Here is a 27,396-nt window from a genome sequence, read left to right as displayed (position 1 = left end):
CATCCCTTTCTCAATTTGCACTCTGAGGTCATCTTTTACTCTGGTATGCACAGAGGACATATTTCTCCCTTCTTGCCAAACAAGCACAACTAAATTCCTTTTAAAGATCTTATTCCATCTTCCTGCTCCAATGAATGGCACGGCGCCATGTTATCGCTGCAATAACAGTATGGAAACAAACGGCTCCAGAAAACTGGCAGGTTTTGAGGCGAGTTTCTCTCAAAACACTGAAGAGTAATGGTATCGTCCTTGGCTGAGTCTCAGAAACATGGGGCCTCGTAATCCAAATGATGTAATCCTGCACAGAAACCTGTTGAATAAACACTCAGTTCTCAGAGCTGCTCCCTGGAAGCCCGACTTTAACTTTGCTTTAGGCAGAAATGAGTGTGTGATGATGGACATTAGCCTATTCTTGAATCTGCATGGCATTTTAATTATTTAACCCCAAATCTTTTGGTAACATCTTGAGTTATTTTATCAGACTAAACTACTCATCTGTGTTACGACATGTGAAATCATCAAAATCTGTTACATTGAAATGTTTTGCTTCATGAGTTTTACATGTTTACAACCAAACTATGGTGCAAAAAACAGGCGACTTGTAGTGGGAGTAAACAGAGGAGAACAAATCAAGGCTCCTCCCAGGGATGAATGATCACTTCCTCCTTCAATTCAGAGCTCTGCTGAGGTTTCTGCAAACAGCTATACTTTAGACTGGAGGAAGATTGAGCAACAGGGAACATGCCTGGCCATGAGACTGGCTTCAGAAACCAAAACTGCTCGTCTTACACAAGCTCCTCCGAAGTGGTATAGGTGGTGAAGTCATCACACTTTCTTGGAACACCACCCTAGCTCTGGGAGAATATGCAACTTCAGCCCAGTCTGGGATTTCCTGTCTGGCACATCTTATCGCCAAACTTTGTCTCGACTTTGCGCCTGCAAACCATTTACTGCAAGCTGAAAACACCACATTAGAGGAGTAGAAGTTAACAGTCAAGATGTTCATAAATTCCCAGACTGAGTCATGTGGTAGCGCTGTCCTTTTTACTGTGGTCTTATCACACATATGGGGTGGTCCGTTTACAAATGGGTACTCTGAGCGTTTTCACACATGGTGCGTAAAGGCATCTCCACAAGAATCCTGGCCACTTTTAATCAGTTAGTCGCTCTGTAGGCCTGTTCAGACCTTGCATTGACATGAATCCTGGCTGATTCTAGTACAAGTAGACAGATTTAAGCACGACTGGTCAGACCTGAATGACCAGATCCAGCTATTGTATATGCAATAATAAAATATGTAGAAAGGTCTTTAAAAATCACAAATACAGCAAGCCACTAAGAGTGAGATTCATCTATTCACTGTAGTTGTTCTTTTTGGAGTTACTTAGACCACAACACTTAAAGAAGAGGAACAAAACAATTTTGTGACTGATTGTAAAGGATTATCAAGGAACAATTACAATAGAGTGACTATATCGGGTGCAGTCAACTCCAAGAATAAAACAAGCACCGCCCTGTAATCCTCAGATTAATATAATCCTGGAAAATACATTGTTTTCTGGTTTGTTTGTTTTTTTTCATTGTGAAGGAGTCAAACAAGGACTTTTATAGCAGCAGGACAATCTCACTGTTAAGACAACTCCAACAAAGAGCATCTTGGGAACACTAGGTACAGAAAACTCCCCCTATTTGTGGTTCAGTATTCATGGGTTATTTCTGTGGAATTATCATCTATTTGCAGATGGGGCATTGCTATTTGACACAGCCAATCCAGGAGCATCATTCTTTTTCCTTCATGCTGATTGGCTGCGTCCTAAGAGAGGAAATAAGGAAGACTGTGGGTGTTAGCTTCCGTGGTACTACAAAGATGGTTTTCACAGTGTATACATTACTGCATGTTAAGGTATATTTGGTGTTTGACCTATGAAAACAAGCTGTTATAAGTGAGTAGTCTTCGGACTCAGATTTTCTGACATATTAAAATCAGAAATATATATGGAATTAAGCAAATCTCCTAGATTTACTACTTAATGCTTAGACTTAACATTTTTACCACAGATTTTTGATAAATTCAGAATTTTTGTCTAATAAATTGAAGTGTTTTTTCCCATCACAGATCTTTGGCTTAATGCAAATTTTTTTCTTGCATATCTACAACATTTCACAAATTTATTCACCTGATTTAACAAGTGTCACCGAGTCACAAACACATACTTTTGACTTAAAAAGGGAACAAGGAGAAGAAAACTCTTGAACAAACTAGCCCCTCTTTGAATAATTACAAAATAAATTTCACAGCTGTATACATAATATTAGAAAATATACATTTTCTTGCAAATATGTGAAATTAATCCAGAAATTGATTTGTTTTGACAGAAATTTACTCCTCCAAGACCACGTTATTTTTGTCTTGAATCTATAATGGCCTTTATGCTCTGATGTACTTATGAACTATCAAATTTAAAAGAAATCCATGTCAAAACACTGAAAAAGACCTCAGCTGACCCACTGCATCCTCAAATGAACTCAGTGTAGGCGTGGATCCAGACTGGATGTTTGTGCATGATCAGATAAATCAAAGGAGCAAAGGAGACTGCAGCATAAGCAAGTGCCATTAGATTTTGCTTAATTGACTCCTTCAGTCGACTTCTGAGATGATTATAATTTTGCTATAGAAGTTGAATCAATGCTCTGCTTCCACAGTGGAGACTTTAGCATCAGTCCACACACTGCAATCCAGTCCAGTCCACAGTGTGCTTTCAGCAGACAGTGAAATGCATTGGGATCAGCGTCTGACGTGGAGTTGATGCAAAAGAACTTTCCCACATAAATAAAGGCTCAACGCAGTCATAAGCAATAATTATTGCTAGCTAAACAAACAGATTACTTCAACGTTGACAGAGGATTCCTATCCGATGGTCTGAATGTAAAATTGTCGATGAAATTGTAGCAGATCACATCAAGAGGTGGTGCTTCTCAGAACTGACAGAAAGCTATGCAGTTTGTTCGCTATTTAGAAAACAAAAGTTACTGAACACAGGAAAATACTCAGGGAAATAAAAACTCATGCATAAGCAAATCTATTTTAAGATGTACTGAAACAGAAAACGTTATTTTAGCACATGCTTCTGCTGTGCCATTGGCAGCTAAGAACCGATGTCACTCAGCTGCAGTCAGATTTTCCTCAATAACTTCACGCTCCAACTCCTAGTGAGAAAAGCACAGCACTATGGGAAGCTTTTTGTCTTTAATCGTGCAATTACTCACCAACAGTAGTTTCGACATCTACAAAGAGCACAGCTGAACAGTGTGCTTAGCGCCGTCTTTAATGTGGTAACTGTTGGTTTAAGATCATCCTGACACCAACTAACTCCAATTACATTGCCTTGCAAAAGTATCCATACGCCTTGAACTTTTTCCACATTAACAGCATCAAGAAGACCAAGTCAACCCAAAGATTTTGCTGTGGAGAAGTTTGAAAACATGTGGAAGAAGTTGATTTAATCAGTTGAGAAAACAAAAATTAAAATCTATTGGCCACTATGGATGTTTGGTGGAAAGCTAATGGTGCACAGCACCCCAAAAATAACATTCCACACAGTGAAACGTTTTGACGTGGCAGTATTATGGTGTGGGAATTTTATGGGTTAGAATGGCCCAGTCAAACTCCAGACAAATTAAAAACATGTGGCAAGTTTTTCAAATCTTATGTTCAGAATTGCTTTTCTCCACCAGTGTAATACAACTTTTAGATGCGTCCCTGGCTGAAATGGCCAAATCATCTCCTCAGTTTGCAGTCAAGTTCTCCAGATTTGTACTAATAACCTAACAATTTGACTTGGCCGTGTTGAAGTAGAGACACCTGTAATCGTTGCTGGACACCAGCCTTCCTACCTCACAATAATTCACTACTTTGCATTAGTCTTTTAACCAGTACAAGAATAAAATCAATTGACATTTTTGGTTGTAAAGTGACATGTAAGTGGAATGTATTCCACTTCTACTTTCGTTGTTAATGTCCTGCTTAGTTATCATATTGGAAAATACAAACTTTGCAAAGTACCGATAACAAAACCCTCAACTGTAACCACATCTACTGACAGAAAGGAACTGCTTGATAACACCAGTGAACCACTAACGCGAGACTCAGGTTGGACTCCTTTTCAAATATGCACACTTTTCTCTATATCTAGATCACTTTACTAGGCCGAGCAGATGTGGAAGCCAGAAATGAACCATTGCCAACCGAAGTTTACAGTTATCTGACAGACACTGCCCTCAAGCTGACTAAGGTCACCCTTTATCAATCACACACACTCACAGGGTTAATAAAAGCCCCACAATAACCACGTGCGTTGCACTGTGCAATAAGTAATCCAGTAACAAGGTCTGTATGAACACGTGACGCATACAGGTCCAGCTGTCACAACAAGAGCACTCTTCAGAAAAAAAAAAAAAAAAAAAAAAAAAAACTTTCAGGAAAAGCATTGATAAGATGATCACATGATCCACTTAATGCCTTGAAAATTGAAGCACTCAGCATAACAGTATCTGATTTGCTAAACTCTGACTGCTATTACAGCCACTCTGTAGGGGCTGCATTAAATAATAATAATAATAACACATCGATACCTTTAGCCTAATGTTGTGTGTTGACAGAGTGTTCTGTACCTCTACAGATGCTTTAACTTTCTGCAACTGGCTCTTTTAAATTTTAATTTCATGCAACAAATGTCATCTGCTTAGAATACCCACCAGCTTTTTGTTTTTACCCTCATCCTCACTGGACTTCTTTTTAGAGGGCTTGTTGGGATCCTCCCCACCGCTGGCTTGGTCCATTTTAGCTCTTGTAAGTCAGTTCCCTTCCAGAAGCAAGCTTCAAAACTTGATTGACTCCACTTAAGGGTAAAAAAAATAAAAATAAAAAATCCCAACAGCAAAAACACAAAACGTATATCCAAGTTATGTGTTCTCAAAATCCATCCCGTTTAAAAATGAAAAAAGTAAAAAGTTCTCCGCTTCCACATAGTATCCAAAACCATCCGGTAGAGAAGTCTGCTTGTACAAGAGGTGTGGTTGTGTGTGGTCTCCTCTGATCGGCAGTCAAGTCACCTCAAACAGCAGGGTGTATTGGCACTCTGAAAGTAGCACAACATTGTGCAAACAACAGATAATTACTCTCCCAGACCGTGCTGGACGTTAAGTTTCTGCTCACACGTGTTTTCTTCCTTGTCAGCATGCAGAGAGCCACCAACAACGGGCTAAAAACATATGTAAACAAACCTGTCAGAGTTAGCTATATCAATCTAAACAATAGAAAAATAAAAGCGGCTTGTTGTAATACACTGACCAACAAAGCAGATGTCTATTTCTAATATAAACTTAGAATGAGTGAACTTGTTTATATAGGTGATAATCCAGACACAGCTGCTTTTATGCGTTTCAACATTTTTAGATGCGATGCAGCCATTGATCAGAATCAATAAACGGTTGTCATAGTTGAAAAATCACCGTTGTTCTCTATGCTTGAGATACTTTGCAAGCGCTTCACCGACCAAGCTCTGAGCGACTGTTACCCGGCAAACACACTTTATTTTAACTGAAACAACATCACCCAGCCGCTTATAACGATAGTCTACACAAACACACAATGGGGAATAAAAATATTGTGAAAGAAAAGTCAGAAATTTCAAACGGGAGCTTACCTCAGCAACCAAACCTGAAAACCAGGCCCACAACGCGCCCGCCTATTACGACACGTGATTGGGCAATGAGGTATGCCTTAAATGGAAAACTGAATTCTCATTGGCCAGATGTGCTGACAGTTGTAAGGTCGGCGTGGCGTCGAATGGGCGGAGACTGTGATGGAAGAGAGGTCAGTGTGTGATTTCACACAGCAGGAGGATGGGAATCAGTTGTAAGAATAGATCAGGGACGAGGGAAAAGGCTTGTATGGCTTACTGTTCACCTGTGTTATAATAATACACATGTAAATCGCTTCTGTGGAAGCGACATCAGTAGAACTATTACAAACTGGGTCCACATCATTTACAGAAGAAATTAGCTCTTCAATATATTTATAATAGTTTTGATTATCTGGTGCCAAATTACACCCTCTGTGTTGTATATGTTGAGAAATGTCTCAACATATACAGCTGGAAAAAAGAGACCATTTTATCTAAAATCAGGTTTGGCAATAATAATTTATTCCCTTCTAGATGTATTTTTTATTTAGATTTTCTTTTTTTGAAAGGTTCTTGTCCCTTTTGTATTTTTTTTAATTAGTCAACTATTGAAATAATCATCAACTAATTAAGTAGTCAAATAAGCATTAACTGAATTATACAGACTGAAAAAAAGCATTAAAAAAGTAATGCAGTGCAATAATTAAGTCAAAACTGAACAAAGACTATTTACATTTGGCAATTAAGATTTAAAAACATGTCTGTAAATATGTTCTATACATGGTGCTTTAAGATGCATAGTTTTAGCTTCACCAGGTTCAAGTTCTGTAGAAAAGAATTTGCTAAGCACCTTTTTCCATTCAATTATTCATCACTTGTTCAAAAAAAATAACAAATAAGCAGATGAACCTTACACTGTATTGATGTTAAGTCAAGCAGAAAGAGCTGAGTATTTTTTAGCTGCAGGTGCATCCTTTACAAGCGATGAAGTGTACATTAAGCGAAACATATAATACTGCATTACAGGCAATAACATCTGTATTTTCACAATTCAAAAAGGAATTGAAATAGTTTTCCATGTAGATTTTCTGATGTATTTCTAACATAACATAAAATGAGCTTTAGTAGCTAAATGAAAAATCTGCAGGAATGCATTTTATTTTTTTATTTTTTATTTTTTGCTTTATTGTCAGAATAAACAACAGAACATCAACAACTAAAATAGTTGTTAACTGCAGCCCTCTTATGATCTTTTGATTTTTTTTTTTTAAGCAGTTTAACCAGCCTTTTTGTTACTGTCAAATTGTGAAAGCTGACCTTAATTAAGTTAAGTGAGATCTGTAGTGCTTTATAACCTGTACAGAGCTCTTTTGTGACCTCTTGAATCTTGGCACTCCTAAGAAGGTTCACCTTTGTTCCACATTTGATCCATTTGTGATAAGAGCTCTCATTGTGAACTGTGCAGGAGTCCCAAGGCCATAGAAATATCTTGCTAAGCCTTTCAACACTGATCAATGTCAATGACTGTTCGTGAACTTCATGATATGATTGGTTTTCAAGACTTTTCAACCTGGTTCATGTCATCAAACAGGCACTATCTATGATATATAGCTCCAATGTTCCTCTTTGTATACTATCCAGTAGAAATACCACAAACTTTTCATGACTGAAATAGACATATTGATGCAAATAACTGTAAACTGAGCCTCTCTGTAGCCTACAAGAACTGATATTCTGCATAAGACTGGCAACAGTTCTAATCATCTCTCTCTAACATTCTGTTGATGTGGCAAATTTCTGAAATGTGAGAAGAAATAGAAATTTTTTAAAATTCATTTTCAGCATTCCATCATAAATGATATTGATAGAGCTTAAGATAAAACAAAGTCTTTCTGTCCTAGTTGGATTGTCCAAACTTTTCTACATTTTCATCCTTTAGTTAAAGTCGTTGTCCGCGGAGAGGTTCCACATGATCAGAACAATCTCATTATATAAAGGTGCAAAGAAGGAAAAGGACATAAAAAGTTCCTATACCATTATTTATACATCATGGCACATTGAAGTTAGTCATCAATAATTAGAGAAAATGTGGGACAAAGTCCCCCATCACTTATTTCAAGGTGATCCACCAGGTAATTTTATAAGGAATATGCTCAGTTCTTCAGTTTATGTCCTTTTACAGCACTTTCTCTTCAGTTAATCAGGTTCACCTATTTAATGTTCCACTAATCACTCTGATCTGACTTGTTCATTTGTCTGAATCTATAACCCACCTCATGTTTTGCTGGTTAGTTTATCTGTTTTTTTCTCGGGTTATTCATTAAAGTCCTCTGCAGTACAATGTGCCTAGCTCCTATGTGTGGGTACTCTAACAAAAAAAAAAAAAAAACATACCTTATGTAACTGTGTTTTATGTTCAATGCTAGTTGTTAGTGGCTAATTCTGCTTTTGAGCATCCTTAATTGGCTCTAAGCCAACCCCTCCCACTGGCTCTGGTAGTTAAGTTTAGGTGTATATTGAAATGAACAGCACTAGACTTTACTTAAGAACATACTAGTATTTAATGGTATTTGTGTGGTTTGCTCAAGATGGTTGATTAGAACATTTTGTTTGTACTTAATTCTGAAAAAAACACACAGTTTCTCTTCGCTGCTGCACCCTATTGTTGAGGTTTCTGTTGACAAAGAAAGAAACCACAAACTCAGCTAGAGGAAAATACAAATTTGTTCCTAATCTTACAATCAGCAGTCCACGATTTATTCTGCAAGTTAAGGAAAGGTTGTGTCCCCAAAGTCCATAGAACATTTCTGGTTTAGAAATGTGCAGCCTTTTGTTGTCTTTCATTTACATTTCTTGACATTCTTCTTCTATGACACAAATACTTTTGGCTAACATGTTCATTGTGTTTCATCTTTTCAGGAAGCCTGTCTGAACATAGAGGCTCTCCTTCCCACTGATGTTCTTCCAGACATTCAGAAAATACGGAAGTTTGGAATCTGTTCTAACATGCTGTAAAATTAACCAGCACTGGCTTATAAAAGGTCATCTTACCTTCCACATAGCAACCTTTCATTACATTGCTCACACCAAAGTTAAAGATGTCCACATTTCTTCTGAGAATACGGACCAGCAAAAGTAGGCACAAAATTAACTAACTAAAAAATCAGAGTGTAGATTTTTTTATCATTTTGTAACATGATTAACAGAAATGGCATAAATCAAAAACAAGAGGAAACTCTCCATAAAAACAAATTGAGCTTTAATCAACAAAACTAAAGTTTAAAAACATGCATAAAAATCTTTAGTCGAATGAGTTACAACAACATTAAAATTCACTTTGGGATCAGTAAATATTTTTGAATTGAATTTTAATATAAAATTACTTGTAAGATTATTACAACATTCCTAGAAGCATTTGAGGCAAAAAATATTTTATCACTAACTGGCTACATTCATAATTGTATTTTTAATTATTTCAATTGAATTAAGACCAAGAATTTGGCTCATATGAAAACAGTGATAAGGTTCAACAAGTATGAAATAAAAAAAAAAGTTTTTATCAAATATAACTCAAAAAAGAATATAAAACTAATTTAGATCATAATTTCTACTGAGAAATATTTAGTGGTAATACTAAAACATATCAGCTTAACTTGCAAAAAAGATAGAGAGAATAAAACCTAGTGAATCACCTGTTTGTTTAGGGAGAAAGTGAATCTTCTTCCCACACTCTGCTCAGAGCACAATACCCTCATTGAGAGTTATCGTGTGAACCTGGGTGTTGTGTTGCTATCAATGCTGAAAGGAGCATATAAAGACCCACACCTCCTGCAAGATAATTTAATGTCGGTTTGACTTAAACACTTTCCAAAGCTATATGGTATTAATTGTGCAAGATATCTGATCAATCACCTGAACCAGCGCTACCTATAACCAAAAGCTCATTCATGATAATGTCTTAGCGGAAACCAGATATTTGCTTGTATCGTATAAAAAGACTTTTATTTCCTGTCTGTCTGACATTGAATCAGACAAAATTTTGCATGATTCTGGGGTGTTTGTGTTTCTTCTGTGAGACTGTGTCAACCTTTTCCAGAGGTGGGCGCCCCATCCTGAGCAGTGGCATCACTTACCTCATTAGGATTTAAGAAGCTGCATGACAATGTCTCTTCACCTGATGATTAACCTTGTTGAGTAGATTTAACCACTCTGTTACTCCTGTACAGACTCTAGTGAAATTATCTCGTGTCAACTCATCTACACTCAACTTTCTTGTTCGAAGCTTCCATCTGCAAGCCTCCAGCGTCAAGACCTCTTCCAGGGCCTACTCTCTCCACGATTGTTCTCTGAACCTCCAGCGTCCTCCTGATTTCCACCTGCCTGCCTACTCTCAGCTGCCCACTCCATTTTCCAAGCCATAAGCTACCAACTTTCTGCCTCCTCCCAAGTAAGATTCTCATGCTCTTCTCTTCAAGAAGCCACTTCTTGGTGAACCTGAAGAAACCTCCTCAGTCACACATTTCACATATTGTATGAAATAAATCGTACTTACCTCTTTGTTCTTTTCCCATAGACTAAATGTGCATGTGGGTCAGAAAACTACTGAAAACATTTGACAAAGCTTTTTCTTTTTTGGGCCCACTGGGATTGCCAAAAATATGTTCTATCTGCCAAAATAATGAGATAAATTTTAATTGCTTTCATTTCAAGAGTTTACATATATTTCTTTGCTATTTAGCAAAATTACCCTTTAAACTTCATGACTTGATTAAATTGTTTTGGATATCATTCCATTAGCTTTGGCTACAGTCAGGCTCTTTGGCCTATTGGCTTTGACACACGTTTTCAGCTCTGAACAAGAAACTTTTTATGGGACTGAGATAATGACTTTTTATGATGGCCACAACAAAATGTTGACTTTGTTATTCTTAAACTGCTTTGTCACTAATTTGGCTGTCTACTTGCAGACGGTGTCAATTTGGAAGTCCTACTTTTGCCTAAGATTCAAGTTCCTGGCTGATGTCTTGAGACATTGTGTTAGAATTTTTAAATAATCTTCTTTCCTCTTCATGCTCATCATCTATTTTGGGAAGGCAAATCAAAATGTAAAAGTCTTCATGCTTATTAAGAACCCAAATTTTAATTTAATCAGATAAATTACAAACTTTAATCAGAATGTTATTGTTGTTCCTCAAATACTGGCTTAAGAGAATAGGAATAAAATAAAATTTAAAAAATAATAATAATAAGCTGTACTGCAGGGGTCTCAAATTCAATGGGGCCGCTGGACGCAGAGTCTAGGTGCTGCTGGGCCACATAAAGGATTCCACAAAAAAATATTTTTAAAATATCCTCTAATGTCATCAACTTGTAATTTTTTCTTCAATACATAAACTGCAGGCTTTGGCTTAACAAAGACATGATGAGGGTGTGACAAAATTTACACACTGCAACCTGAAGCGACCCAATTCCGATTTTTTGTCAAATCGGATTTTTTTGTTTTTGCCGGGCCGTTCACACTGCCACACATATGCGACCTGTATGCGTTCTGCAGTCTGAACGGGCAACCCATAGACATAATAAGAAGAGTAGACCCCGCATTGGCTGCTCCGGCGCAGGAAATACGGCGGCCATCTTGGAGCGGTCGTCCCTCCTACTTTGCTCAATCAAACAGCAGAAGATGCCTCAGCACTGAGGGATATTGTTGTTCTGATTGATGGACTATTGATGTGAGGGCTCCACAGACACTATTTCACAATTAAGATGGACATATTATTGTGTATATTTTGTGATTAGAATATTACTTTACTGTATTTATGTCCACCGGCGAGATACCAGCTAATATTAGCTACTGTGCTTGATGTAATACGGGGTTCAGCCCCGCTATGAAGGTTAACTGAGATTCTGTAAATTAAAAAAATTTAATTATTCTCTAACGTTGACTTAGATTATCTGTCACAAGAGCCTATATTAGAAATGAAACAATGTAACATATATTATAAAACTTATATTATGTGTTCACCAGCAAAGTTTACACAGGTGGTAAAGACTATTATTTATATGTAATAATCTCACTCTGTCAAAAGTAAGATACATCCCGAATCTTCCGTTTTTGTTTTGAAGGTTTTATAAAGACAGGATATGAGGAAGTAGAGGGAGATATCTATAAAGAGAGAGGGATTCACTGCAGCACGGATGAATCTCGGATCGGATTTTGGACTCAATCTCAGGTGCGAAATCACTCTGAAGCTAGAACTCGTCGGCTGGAAAACATAGATATATATCTATATATGTATGGATGTATTTACATCCATACATATAAACATGTATCCAATATAAATTATTCAGTATTAATCATTATTTATTTGTCATTATTGATCATTATTTATTTGTGTTTGTATAGTCATATAAATATGTATTGATCTTACTAAATCAATTATTAAATAAATTATGAACGGCTGTGGGCTTTGTAATATGCTCATCATACATCAATATCAGAATATTCCATTCCTATTCTATTGTTATTGCCACTAAGCATATTTAAATATGCTGAACTATGTATTAAAAACATACTTAAAAATACAATTGTTTATAAATGTAGCTTTGATAGATGTTTGAATATGATTTCCAGTAACAAAAAAGCATGTTATGATCGATTAAATGCGCTGATACGTCATTGTGCCTGCTAAACACATAACACTGAGTGGAGTGGAGTACCGCTCCAAGATGGCCGCCCTAAATCTCGTCAGCTACAATAGGCGAGAGCGGTCCATGAGGCGTCTACTTTATATTATGTCTATGGGGCAAACGACCTGAAAGTGTCCCGCATGCGCAGTAGAGGGCGCAATAGCGTCAGCGTTCTCAGTGTTCTGCCAACCGCCATAAAATGAAGAAGTAGTGCTCAGTGTTTGCGGAAGTAAACATGAAGGCTAACGGTGGAGCTTAGCTTACGTATTTGAAGTTGTTGTCCAACCACCGGAGCAACATATTAACAATTTAATCCGTCATGGTTGTTTTCTTCTCACTTGCGCGTATCAGGAAGCAGAATTTATTGAGTATCAGTGACGTTCAGTTCGGATGAAAGCGGCCTGGACATTAGGTCGCATTTGAATCGGATACGTATCGGATGAGTCGCATTCGAAAAGAATCCGAACTGTGCTGTTCAGACTGTCATGAAAAGATCAGATACAGGTCGCATTACGTCAAAAAAAAAATCAGAATTGGGTCACTTTAGGCTGCAGTATGAACAGCCTCCAAGTTTATTCCACTTGGCATCACTCTTGTTCTACGTTTTATAGAAGTCTTTAGCCATCTAGCAACTTATGGAGAAAAATTAATGGGAATTGTTAATTGTTAATGGGAAAAAGTACCAGAATGGCGACTGCAGGGAAAGGCAACTGGTACCGGACAGTCCATCATCCGCCACACTATTGTTACAAGCGTAGTGTGCATGAAGTCAGTGTAGCTTAGCCTAAAACCGAATGTAAGCCATGACGAGGAACGGCGGGCGGGCCTTCCTTCAGAGGTCTGCTCAACATGTGGGCCGTATTAATATTATACTTTCCATAGACATGAACACTTATACGTATATGATGTCTATGATACTTTCATATCACGGTGGAGGCCACGACATCCGCAAGAATGAGAACTCTGCTTAACAGTATGGGCAAATTTGCAACTTCAGAAAAATAATACTGTACAGTTATTGAAAACGGCATACTCAGATTAAAAGAAATGTACAACTGAGTAGGATTATGAAAAGCATTTTCAAGATGTTCATGCAATTTTATCCTCCGTAATTAAACAAATACAAGTTTGTACCATGCCAGCAATTGTCAAATTTGTCTCAAAAATGTCCACGCAGCTGAAAGTTTTTGTGAACACTGAATCAGTTAAACACTGTATCCTAACACTTAGTGACTAAGAGTACTGGTTACAGTCACACATTTCTATCCCACTTCTGAACAAATTACACTTAAAACAAACACAGTGTTGATCCAAGCCCAACATGACCACGACATCAGTGGTGCAATTTTTGGTCAATAGACGACTCTTCTCACACTTGTTCAGATGAGATTTTGTGGGATTTGTACACCATGTGCAGTCAGCCAACTTTAAATTAGCCACTTTATCTCTTCTTGGCCCACTGCCCTATTGTGGATAAGGATACGGGAGCCAAACATGTGGTGGGAGAGAGAGCCTCAAAGATCAGGGCTCCTCTTTAACATGACAAACAGTGTCTCTAGTGTGATTTCCATACAAAACAGATGTGTTGTATGGTGGGGAGAGTCGTTGGCAAACCAATCAGCATTACAATGTGAAACTAGCTTGGTTCTGTTACGTAACCAAAGACAGAAAGTGGACACTCATTTAAAGAGCGAGCGAGAACAGAAATCCCTTCTGCAACAACTCTGGTTCTGTGAGAAGCTATTTGGTACTCCTGTAAAGAAACAGTCCCTTGTGTTGTTTTCAAGCACTATATCTGTTGTTTTTCCTTTAACAACAAAAAAATCTGGAGTGATTTCTCAATAGTCTCTTATCTAATTAACATGGCATTAACTATTGTACATTCATATTTACTTAAATCAGTAAAAAGATAGTTGGTAAATTACTTTAAAAAGATTACCCTAAATGTATGTCCTTCTATCTTCTAACCAACTCAAACAAGCTTCCTTGTTCAACCATGTCTTTTTGCCATTTTTTAATGGCCTACCAAATTCAAATAGAAAAAAGAGACAATTTTTTTATGCAAGTTTTGTATTAACTCTTCAGTTGGGTGTAATTTTAAAATTGCTTCTCCAATAGTGAAACAAGGAGTGTTTCGGGATTCTGAAGTGGGCCACCAAATCTTGAAAAAAAGATGCTTTTTCACTAAAGTAAGTTTATTCTAGATTGTTGCCATCATTCCTACATTTAATATAACTCTTATGGGCCATCACAGGCTTTCATCTGCAGCTCTGTATTTAATTATAATCAGATGCTCTGTATTGGGGCCAATGCTATCCCAAGAGTCACTCATCCAGTCCAGTAGGCTGGCCATCTACTGGATCAAAACACCGATTGAAATTTGCAAATGAAAGCTAAAGGACTTAAACCATTAGGCGAAAGCCACGTGTGTGACTTCTTTCTAAGGTAAAAAAAAAAAACATGGGAGAAATTTTGTGAAAGGAAGTGAAAGAAACCAGTCGTGGTTGTGAGTGATTCTGAAAGTTGTCTTACAAATTTTATTTCAGATCATTCAGGGCCGAAACACAGCAAAGAAACCATGCAAGATCATTCTAACTGACTTTCAGACAACATTTCAAATAAACAGGCTTTCAACCCTTGCACTTTTTTTGCATTTGGCTTATGCTGTGAGGTTTGCTTTAAAGATCTCTCAAGTGATCTCAAGGATGCATGACTGAGCTGTTTGAAGGGAACCTAGAAGCTCAGGTGACGACTTAAGAATCAAGAACAAAGATATTTAACGGAGAACAGTCACCAGCTATGCAGGGGCACTAAAACACTAAAACAACACAGGGTGTACTTTCACATCATTCATGTGGTTTGTGGCAAAGCAGCTGAAACGGCAGCACCCTATTTGAGCTGTGTTTCAATTCACTTAAACCTATTAATGACACCAAGTTCTCTGATATTCATCATATTATGATGAGAATAAAATGCTGAGGTAATAGACAAATAATACACAAGCCTCGGTCATAACGCATTAAGCCTTAAATAGTTTTTTGAACCTGCAACTGACTGGCGACCTGTCCAGGGTGACCCCGCCTCTCGCCCGAAACGTTAGCTGGAGATGGACACCAGCAACCCTCCCGACCCCATTAAGGGACAAGGGTGTAAAGAAAATGGATGCATGGATGGATGGATGGATAATTTTTTGAACACTTACCTGAGAAAACGTAAATTTTTATTTAAATGTTAGCTTTAGAAATTTTGTTCTGTTTTAAAATTTGACCAATTAGAAAAAATTTGTGAGCAATTTTAAGTAATACTGCCTTCAGTTAAACAGACAAACTAATTCTTTAACGCTTTGGAGGTGTGTGTTTAAAGTTGCTCAGGCTCGTGAGGCCACCAGGGCTGACTTGTGGTGCTCTTTTCACAGGTGCCACGGTTTTAACCACCATTGACATTGCGAAACTCTGCCTTTATCCTGGATTTAACCACACATATAAAGTTTTGGTGAGAAGTTTAGACCTCAAAATGGGCAGTGATATGGCATCAAGTTTGGGCAAAACAATTATGAATTTGAATTGAATTTTTCCAGATTAGAATTGCTTTATTTTATTTATGTTTTTTACAATAAACCTTTGTGTAAAGTGTGGAAACTCCACGGCCAGGCTCAAGTAAGTACATAAACCTGTACTAATATTTGTTTAAATGCTCCCTTTTAGCTCAACAGGATGCTTTTCGTAGCTATTAACAAGATTCTGAAACAACTATCTGAAAATCATCTTAATCACATGTTAAACCTGGTTTTCAAATGAATAAAAACATCTAATATTAAGTTTTGAAATGCACCAGACCTGCACTCTAAAACCAGTTCCTGAAAACCAACCTATTTACACCCTTTCAAATTTTGGACCAATATCCCACCTGAATTACTGTGGGATTGTGCAGTGTTAGTTTTTCTCCACATCTTGCATATAAACCAAAAAGTTCAGTTTGTTCCTCTGACCAGTGCATCTATCGAGACTTCTTATGACTTTCTTTCAACAATAGTTTTCTTCATCTTGTGCTCTGTTTAAGGAGGGATTGAAACGGGATGCATGATTAATAGTTATATCCCCTACAAATTCTCCCACCTGAGCTATGGATCTCTGTAGCTCCCACTCTGTTACCATAGTACTGGTAACAGAGTGGGAGCTGTTGAATAAAGTATGGCAAACTAGCCATATTTTATTAATTTTTATCAGTAAAAGAAATAAAATGCATTCATCTTTTCATTCTACTTCATAATTATCCAGTGTACTGACCTTTGTACTTGTTATGTGACAACATGGGGAAAGGCTCAAGAGCTATGAATACTTTTGCAAAGCACGCTAAACACAAATATATGTGTAGCTACGATGATAGCAATACCAAATTTGCTGCTGTGGTTTGCAAAACATGCGCCTGCACCTCTGAAAGACTGAAACCAAACTTCATGCTTCTGTTTATACACTTTTGCTCTCAGAATACACAAGCATAAGTGGGCGGAAATCAGTGTGAGCAAACTATGAGTAAACATCTTGACTTTTCATCTAGGACACGTTTCACCCCCAGACAGGCCTATTGTTCAGGGCTGGCAGCAAATGACACAAGATACCCTCCCAAGTCTTCCTGTCGATTGATTGACATCATAGGATCAAGACACAAGATGCTCAATGTAAATTTAGGATCACAAACAGATCTAACCCACTGTTTATGCAAACCCCACACATTCAGCGCTTCTGCTGCTTCCAGCATGGAGTCTTGTTGCTCAGAGGCGACAGAGCTGACCACCACCAAAACAGCAGCAAGGAAGAAAAACAGGAAGAACCTCTAAAACAAAGAGGGGCTCAAAGAAGGTTTTCAAAGTGGACAAGTAAATAGGCTAGAGAGCAATGACAAATATGAATCAGGGTCCAAAAAAATGCTTTCTACTTCTCATGTTGACGTTTCTCCATTTTTACAGCTTTTAAAAGCTGTAAAAGCACAAAATAAATACTGATTACGTCAAGTATTTAGATAATTAATTTAGGGGATCAATTAAATCAGGATTAAACATTTTTAAACATTTAAATCACCAAGAAGATGAGACAAATAAATATGGTGAGAACCTAAGTTTTATTGGAATTATTAAGGTGTGAAATACTAAATAAATGTATCCAGTCATATTAAATAAATTATCATATTACTGAAGTTAACAATTCAAGTCACTAAGTAAAACATGGTATGAAGAACACAGACTCATGTTTTCAAGCCTTTATTTCTGTTAGTTATGATGATATTACACTTACAGACAATCAAAACACAAGATAAGAATTTAGATTAGAAAACATTAGGATAAAAAAAGTTTTAATTGAATTTAGGTTTATTTTAAAGGTTATTTTCAAAAATGTTCTTTAAATCACGATTTTCATCATTACACATACAGTAGAGCTCTGGTATTTGCGGGGGTTTGGAACCATAGTCGCCAATGAATAGCTAACATCCATCAATACTTGAGACCTCCCCTAAAAATATTAATAGCTACCTATTTCAATAGTTCAAACACCAAATAAACATCTAAATGCGTTAAGATACACAGTGGAAACCATCTTAGAACTACAGCAGAAGCTACAGTCTTTCTTATTTCCGCTCTTGAAGGTACAGCCACTTAGTGCCAAAAAAAATAAAAAATAGATGGTGCACCTTGATTGGCTGCTTTGCAAACATCAGCCAATAGTGTGTAAAATAAAATTGCACTGAGGTGCTTCAGCAAAAGTTTGTATGATAATTATTATTATTATAATTATTATTAAACATTTTCATACATTGGTTTAAAATTAGACATTGAACTTGTTGTTGAAAGATTCATAGGACACTTCTTTTCTTCAAGCTGCCCAACTGAGATTTCTTATGTTGCTTTTAAGAGTTCAGCTCCTATTTCTTTTTATCAGGGTGACCAATGATGAAGATGCTGCAGCTCTGTGGAAAGACATAAAGGAAAGACACATTTCAAAGAGTGTCTCTCCGTCCAGATGAAAGGCATGTGTTCATTTTTCTCTCTATAAGTAGAGGAGCCCGAAAACATCTTGATAGCTTCCTGCAATCCCAGATTTCTGACAGCTGTGACTCTGTGAACAGTACATCACTTCTGCTCACTCTTTGTGCATAAAAGGCGAAATCAGCCATGAGCTCATATGGCAGTCTCTGACAGCTAATGAAAACATTTGATCTAAAAATAGGATATAACGTCAGACAGAAATGTGGACTTATTGAAAAATATGTTTGATTCTGGCACAGGATTGATATTTTGATATTTGTATATTTTTAAATGACTGTGAATAAAGCTGCAAAACAGTATAGAAACAGCAGAAATCCAGAAATATCCAGAAAGTCAACAAGCACGCATGTAGCGTAACATGTCAAACAGCTTGTGATACCTACTCATATGTAACCTACTGCAAGCATTAATATTGATTCTTCTCAATTTGTTTCCTAGCTGTGGCCTGTATAATGTTGCACGACGGCACTCTGCCCACAGAAAGTCAGCGGCTGTGTGACCTTGACTGAGGCCTTTAGCCTGCAATGCTCAACAGGCCAAAGGTGCAAGACAGTGTTGTGGATTCAGAGGCGAGACATGAATATAAAATCTATGAGCTAATAAAAACAGAATTCTTCCCATAGACTAAATCTTGTTTTCAGTGTGTTAAACTATGTCAAAACTGTACGATCTACAACCTTTCAGTAGCCTAATCACCTTAATGAAAAAATGCCAAAAATAATAACATTTGTCAGTTATTCGTCTGGACCAAGTAACTTTGTGTTCTGCACGTCCCGATGATAATTTGCATAGTTTTCAGTTTGTTTGTGGGCAACAGTTCATACATCCCACAAATGATCTTTTATTTTGTAAAGTGGATATAAAAATAGATTTTCCACACTAAAATGTATAAAGAAAACCGCATGGATGAAATGTTATTTACTGCTCATTTTAACCCACAAAATGCTAAATTATTTAGTCCTACAGAAAATATGAATTAGAGAAAAGGGGATTAAAAAGTAGAAAATCTCAGGGTAAGTAGATTATTTTGGAACAAATACAGCGAGAAGCTGAACCCGTTGAACTATTTAACACAGACTAACACAACTCCTTAAATAACGTGCAATCATTTTTATTTTGTACATTAAAATAAATTGTGTGTCAAAACAAGTATTTACACTGTAAAAATGTTTTTACAGGGTAAACAAGAAACTGGTTGAGTATCTTTTATAAATTGTAATTAAAAATCTGATTTTAATTTCTCTTATTGAACTATATTCCCATTAATATTGATTCTGATCCAAATATAGTCTTGTTGTCTGCAGATAAGCAAGAAATCCTGATATCAGATCAATCCACAATTTCTAAAGCAAACAGTTTTTCAAGAGTTATATTACTCTTGAAAAACATGTTCAGCAGAAAATGTAAAATTACATTAAACCATATGGCAAAGCAAAATTTCATTGCACCACTTCATACTTGAAATCACTGAGTATAAAACAACTGAAATGACACTTTTTTGTGCTGCATTTGTTTTGCAGCTTTTTTTTTTTTTTAAAGGACCAATGATGGCTTTAAGAAAGGTCTCAATAATCAACCATTGCTCCTTAAAAGTTACACCCAGCTGTAGGAATGCAAAGATTATGACAAGGTAATTTTTCCAGCTTAAGTCCAAAATTATTCTGTTTTGTGTTCAGTTATCAAAGAACAGCTGTAGCTTTCACCAGGGACTCCAGGCCTTTCAGATAGAGGAACAAAGCTGTGGGTTTTGGTCATAAGACTCCCGGCTACCAGCAAACAATGTGATTTTTTTTCCCCTGGTCAAGTCATAACTGGAATTCACAGGGTCAGAAAAGTCAGAGGTCAATTAGGATTGACAAGAAGAAAAGCAAGAACATTTCCCAGTTTATCTTGTAGTACTTTATCTAAGCCCTCTTAAACTACTTCCAAACTTTTACTTTCCCTTTCTGACAATATATCTGTTAAATTTACCCACATTCTGGTGATATTTTTTGTCTGTTTGTGTAAAAAGGAATCGAGGAAAACCACTTTCTACCCATGCGGTGTCAAATTCAACAGATTAGGTAGGATACTGTGGCCTATTTTTGGATGTTCTAACAGAGCCCTGCTGGACTCCACCTCTGCTCCTCTGGTGCAGAGGAAAAAAGCACAGCCAGTGGGTTTTCAGCAAGGAAGGAAGAGGGCAGCTCTGGGACAGGAAATGCAAGCAGATTTCCCTTGTGGGAAACCCTATTAGTCTGTCATGGATTTACAGTGGAAAACAGAATGCAGTCCGCAAACACAACACAACACAACACAACACAACACAACACAACACAACACAACACAACACAACACAACACAACACAACACAACACAACACAACACAACTCCCTGCAGTTGACGGGTAATAATCTCATTACTTTAACCAGCATCCATGTGCATTTACTTCAAACTACCTGAAATGTGAATTCTCGTGGGTTATGCCTGGCTTTGTATTGTTTAATTTGAGGACCGAAAAAACCCATTTATTGCATCATACGAGAGACACGAAAAACAGAATTTTATCTGTAAAAATAATTCTCCAAAATATTTAGTCAATTTCACTTATTATAAACCCTTTGGACACATTTCAGATTCACAATTCCAGCTTAAAAAATACTGCCAATGTCGATTTATAGGTACTTCTCAAATAATTTGAATATTGTGAACAAGTTCAATATTTTTTTCCACTCATTTCTGAGTGAAATTCATAATGTTCCATTACACATGAAATATTTCAAACCTTACTTCTTGTTATTGTGATAATTATGGCTCACAGATAATAAAAAACACCAAATTTAATGTATCACAAAATTAGAAAATTATATGATATCAATAAAATCTATCCATTAAACAGAAATGTCAGGCTTCTGGAAAGCATGTTCATTTCTATTCACCCAGGAGCTGCTTCTTTTTGCATGAATTGCAATCCTTCTAGTTATCAAGAGGAAATGAAGCTCTGGGAATTCCCCACTTCTCACACTAATGACTGAAAATAAGAACAAAGACCCATAAAAACAAAATGTCTTGGCAAATTTTGATGATGAACAGAAATTAAACTTAAAGGAAAACCTTATAATCTTAATTTTTAGATGGTCAGTAAGTGGAGATTGTTAAAGTATTATCGCACAGACAAGTTTAATAAAATACATTTAAAGTGTTTGTATTTTGCACACAAAAAGTACAGACTGAATAATAAAATGCTCTACATTTTAAACTTTTTTTTTGCTAACCAGTACAAGAACAAGAAAGTCATAAACCAGTCAACAACCAACAATGGCAAACGCACCAGAAAAACCCCCTAATGTCCAGCTCTCCTCGCCATTTTCCATCATATCATCATTGCCCGTTTCCACCCTATTTTACCACATTTCCTGTGTGCACACAGCACACTTTCATACAAGCTTATCTGCATCTTCCAGTGGGACGCATGTGTGTAGTACAAGACTCGATTTTCAACACACATCATTGCCGTGACTATCTAATCTTGTGTCTGCAGTCATTTAGTGCTCCTTTTCAATTATACAGTGCTGATTGGCTTTGCTAACATATTGAGGTCCCAGGGGCTCCATATGAGCAAATAAAACACGGCTACAGAGTATGTGACTCTGAATGTGACTCTCGATGGGCTGAACCTCATAAGGAAGAAACTATGACTCACTCATATACATTCATACATAATATGATGTCATTAAGTAAAGAGCACTTTCCTAACACGTTCAACATATGCAGTGTTGTGAGAAAAAATATTTCTATCCCTTTCAGGTTGGATCTGTTTTTTCGTCGGCCATAAATGTTTCTGTCGTTATTTTTAGGCTTCTGACCCACATGCAAGATACTCCCAGGAGTCAATGAAAAGGCTTTAAAGGTTTATTACGACGACCAAATGTGCAAACAGTCCACAATTTGATTCGGGGAGGGGTTTATTGGTGGCGAGGTGAAGAATAAGGCTTTGCGATGGAGAAAGTGCAGTTGCTGATGTTGGAGATGTGGAGGAATGAGCAGAGCTTGGGGTGTTGGTTTGGGTGGTGATCATGTCTTGGAGCTGGAGCTGCAGTTGTTGCAGTTTGGAGGAGTTGAGGAAACGTGGAGATGTTGGAGGGCAAACAGGTTGAAGTGAATGATTTGTGGTAAGGGAAGCCGGAAGTATAGACAATAAATCAATAACAATATGTAATAATAGACACATATCATTAGATAATATTCAGTAATTTTACTGAACTCCAATTCAGAAGCACACAGGATTGTCGGGGATGTAGGCAGAGGAAAGACTTTGGCTTCTCAATCTCTTATGGTCGGCTAAACAAGGTGGGTGACATCGACTCACTCACTCAGTCTTTGGTTACCTAGCAACAACCTGTTGAGTAACATGTGGTTACTTAGCAACAGTCTGTTAAGTAACTTACACAGCATTAGTTTGAGATTTGGCCAATAATAATAATAATAATAATAATAATAATAATAATAATAATAAAACAAGAACATGGACTAAAAATTGTGGATAGAAAAAGAAAGATCATGCCACCAGTCTGACAGCATTTCAGATATTTAAAACAAACAACAAAAAATCTATTATTATCAGTAATGACTGATATGAAACACTTTTACTGTGATAGGTTTTTCAGCCATGTTGTCCAGTACTAACCTGACAATTAGATTAGATTAGATTAGATTAGATTTATTGTCATTGTACAATAAGCAGTACAACGAAATTAATAGTACAACTCTTATAACTATTATTGAGGTTGCTGGTTGTGCTAATATGATGCCAGTAGAGATCCATAAGCTCTGTTTACAGAGCTGGAGATGTAGACGGTGGACGACAGAAAGACGCTTATAGGTAAGAATCTAAGAGCAAATGAAGAGGTACCTCTGGAGAGGAGATCATAAGGAGACACTTAACATGAAGGCACAAGGAGAAACAACAGAGTGCCAGAGATATCGCAGAGGACAACACTCAGGCATTGAAGGACCAACATTCAGCTCTTCTTATCCAGCAGCTTGATGATTGGCAGATGCCAGGAAGAGCCCCCCACCCCACCCACCTCCAGAGAAAACCTACAGTGCCACTCAAACACAAACCCCAAACTCTGAGTTTCTGGTAATAAAAAAAATTATATCACAGACAAAGTAAACATTGCATGTTTTTATTTTTGTCATTTTATTTATTAAGGAACCCCCCCCCCCCCCAAAAAAAAAAAAAAATTGAAAATAATCTATCTAAGCTTCCCTTGTTAAATTTTGAATTAACTACAATTAACTGTATTTAGAAACAATCATTCAGTTTCACAGGCACACCCATGCCTTGTTAAAAAAAATCTTTACAAGGCTAAAATAGGTCATAAACCAACACATCATAAACTGATCTAAAACAGATGAAAAACAACATTATCACACTGGAGTGGGTTATAAAGGTTTTCTCTCTCAAATAAACCACAATTAGAGCCATTATCCACCAAATGAGAAAACTAACCCAGGACAACATCTAAAACATAGTACGCTTCATTTACCTCAGTTACAGTCTGTGTTAATCAATGGCGGAACAAGACTTTTATACTAGAAGTGGTCAGAGTGTAGACAAAGGTTTATTAGGGGGTCCATACGAATAAAAGAAGATATTCTGTTTCTCTAAGCTGGTATCTGAAGAACATGCTTTCTTTACAGTGCTCTTTCTATGTTTTCCATTAACGTGTGCATTTAGTCTTCTCTCAGTTACAAGGGTCATGCTTTGCAATTCTTTCCCAAAAAAAAAAAATCACCCTTATTGTTAGTAATTTGTGATTCTCAAATATCATTATTCATTCCAGGCAGACATGGCATTTCTGTGTTTTCGTCTCCATGTTTTGGGTATACGTCTGAACCTCTCCAGATTAAAACCTTCCTGTAAGTCCATTCCCAATACTTCTCTAGCTACACTGACCACAAGTACAGAAAATACTGAGCATGAAACTTTTTTTTTGTAGTGGTGATAGTGATTAAATCACAACATATTGTTGTATGTTTACAAAAATGGTCTTTGAAAAGTGAAAACAATTGCTATTTACAATACAACAAAAAAGCTAATTTTGAATAAAAAGGACATATAAACAGTCAAACATGGTGATGATATAGTTAGACTGTCTGGATTTACTTATTCAGTACCTGGACAACTTGTCATACCTGATGATGGAACAATGAATTCTGTCCTTTACCAGAAAGTTGTGAAGAACTGCAGCTAGCTATCAGATTGTAACCTTAAACTCAAGAGTGCAGCAGGAAAATGATCCAAAGCAAATCAGCAAGCCCACCTCTAAATAGCTAAAAATAATAATTAAAAAAAATACAACAAAAGGTTGTGTGGTAGCTTAGTCAAAGTCTAGACTTCAATATGATTGAGATTATATGACATATCCTTAAGCAGATCAAAAAGTGGACTTGCTAAAACTCTTGATGGCAGATCTGCTCACATCCAGTAATTAGGATTAGAGTTCAGTTACTTTAACATTTAGGTCCAGATTAGCTCTGTCCTGTTAATAACTGAAATGTTGAGTTGAAAATTTACTTAGATTATCTTTGTTTGATGTTAAAATTGTTTTATAATCTATAACATTTAGCAGAGGAGAAAATACACAAAAAAGAAATCAGTGAAGAGGAAAATACTTTTTACAGCACAGTTTATAAAGCTAAAGAAAAAAAAAAAAGAAAAAGCCCAGAATTTAGATTCCCTGTCTGCATTTTTCAGTAAGATAAAAACGGATACAATATCTCAGAGCTGTGACAGCACATTGTTGTGTTACAGTATGCACCCCCACAGATCCTTGCTGTGTGTTGTTTCTAAGAAGTTCTGATCAAAAACTGAAAACCGAGCTCTCTGGTTTATGGGATGACATGGGATACGCCATTATGCTGAAGTGCTTTCCTCGGTTAAAGCCTAATTGTCTTGCCAGAAGATGAAGAGAAAATAATCTATGTTACTACATGAAGAGGTTTTGGAAGAAACACAGGTGAGGGGAAATGGGCACTTCTGGCTGTTTGTTGTTATGTCACTCTCAAGGGCAGAAACATAACACCACACATCCCAACTGTTTTAGCTTAATGGCGGGTTCTGACTGGCAACCAGGTTCTTACATCTTATTTCCCGTAATTAGGAATAATTGCATTGAGCCAGCATGAACTGTCATTCGCGATACTTATTTTTCTAAAGGGGGATGTTTTATGAGAAATAATAAAAAAAGAAAAAAAAACCAGAGATGAGGATTAGGACCGTCTGATGTTATACAAGTTGCCTCATCAGTTTAAATTGACTGGTGGATCATTTCAGAGCAGCGGTTAAACAACAGTGACATCTAGAGGTTCAATCGAACGGAGTCCATTTCATTCATCAAAGTAATACATTGTGGAATAAAATAAAAAGCTCAACTAACAGTGCAACACAGCAGAAATCCAGAAAGCTTGTTTAAAAAAAATATATATATATATTCGCCTGTATACCAAGCTGCAAACTCTGCAACATAGACCAATCCCGCAAAATTTATTCAGCTTCAGGCAATAGCTGCCCAATTAGTCATGCACCACTGTAATTTGGTGATCAGCAGGAGCTCGAAGGCAAGACATAACAGCGTAGATGGCTTCATGAGGCATGGCAGCCCAAATGACAACCATTTACCATCACGGAACATTTGCACTGCAAGGTCAACAGCTCTGTTGTGGGGAGCTTTGGGAAAGCAAATTGCCAAAGCCATTGTGTAATTGCACGAAAGCAGCAGTGAATTGCACTAATATAATGGTAAGTGATCGTTATCTATACCACATAATGGTCAGTTGCTGTTGTCAATTGTTAAATAGAGGAAGAAATATTCCCCCGGGCGGAAAAAATGAGGGTGAAATTACTAAATTAGACGTATGCCACATGGCATGAAAATATAAACAAACTGTGCTTCATGGTCATTTTGAGTTCGGCAGCTGTCACAAATAATATCTCACTGAATAATACATAGTTAGCTGCAGTAAATTCTCCATATTCACAGCTCACAATAATTACACATACTTACTTTTTGATGAGTGACTTTACTTTGACAAAAAAAATATATATATAACAGTACCAAAAGATCAATTTACACCATTTAATCATTTTATAATTTTTATTCCACTTACAATTTTGTAAGACTTTGTGTCATTCAATCATACAATGACAAGAAAGAACATTTAGAATATTTGTGGTTCAAGGAATCCTGCAAAGCCCTGCAGGTACATTTAAAAGAGAAAAATAGACACAAACCCTTAAAATTTAATACTATTACCCTTCATAAATAATACTCTTTTGTACCCACCTCCATGAAAATTTTGAATCAGGATTTTAAATCGATAATACATAGAGGCCTGAAAGTTGAGCAACAACCTTGCTGTTCTGTTTTTTCTTTCTTTTTTTGTTTGTTTTTACTTTTGTGTATTAGTCTACGTTTCTAGATGTTTATATGCACTGCATGTGTATTTACTGTCTGTTTGGGCAGCTGCTTCTACGCAGTTTACAACCTTGGGTCCTTTTTAAATAAAGTATATTCTATTCTATTCTGTAAATGTATTTAGTTCCCTGTACATAGCAAAATAAAACGGAAACCCTTTAAATAGCTTCAGCCGCTTCTTAAAGTATAGAAGTGGGTTTTCTCTACTGTAAGCCTGACCTATAATCTCTTTGCCCAGAGGACAAGTACTCAACATGTTATCCCTTTTGTGGAGATTTAGGCTGAGTGAGATTGGTAAATTATGCTGGTCGAGAGTAATTCTAGCAGACAGAGTGGCACAGTTCAAGAAGCACACACTGCCCCCAGCAACCCATTAGGATTAGACTGTGGACGAAAATACATTCCTAAAGAAAGTGGAGAAGCAGGCCCTGAAGTGTGATACCTTGTTTTCTGAGACGCACACTGGGTCCTGCCGTGCCCATCTATGCCTCCCCCAACTCACAAGTTCCTCTTTTATCTCCTG

General features: G+C 36.9%; 1 protein-coding gene and 1 long non-coding RNA gene across 9 annotated transcripts in view; both read right to left on the bottom strand.

Annotated features, from left to right (window-relative positions):
- The window catches only part of diaph2 (diaphanous-related formin 2), a 456,529-nt gene extending 450,392 nt beyond the window's left edge, over positions 1–6,137 (bottom strand). For 3 of the 8 annotated variants that reach the window (XM_081611705.1, XM_081611706.1, XM_081611703.1), the window contains exons 1-2: positions 5,706–6,135; positions 4,756–5,261 (exon numbers count right to left, since the gene is read on the bottom strand). In XM_081611705.1, coding sequence (XP_081467831.1) covers positions 4,756–4,839 — 84 coding nt within the window. In that variant the 5' untranslated portion in view covers positions 4,840–5,261; positions 5,706–6,135. Of the gene's footprint in view, positions 1–4,755; positions 5,262–5,705 lie in introns of all 8 variants that reach the window. The other 5 variants (XM_081611702.1, XM_081611700.1, XM_081611701.1 and 2 more) reach the window with 5 other exon arrangements.
- An 11,604-nt stretch (positions 6,138–17,741) lies between these two features.
- The window catches only part of LOC145553153 (uncharacterized), a 43,169-nt gene continuing 33,514 nt past the window's right edge, over positions 17,742–27,396 (bottom strand). Inside the window, exon 3 of the long non-coding RNA XR_014089399.1 lies at positions 17,742–18,332. This is a non-coding gene — a long non-coding RNA (uncharacterized LOC145553153). The remainder of the gene's footprint in view (positions 18,333–27,396) is intronic.

This window comes from Poecilia reticulata, chromosome 10 (genome assembly GCF_904066995.2).
Source record: "Poecilia reticulata chromosome 10, P_reticulata-male-v2, whole genome shotgun sequence".
In the NCBI taxonomy this organism is placed as follows: domain Eukaryota; kingdom Metazoa; phylum Chordata; class Actinopteri; order Cyprinodontiformes; family Poeciliidae; genus Poecilia; species Poecilia reticulata.
This window is presented reverse-complemented; position numbering and strand designations above follow the sequence as displayed.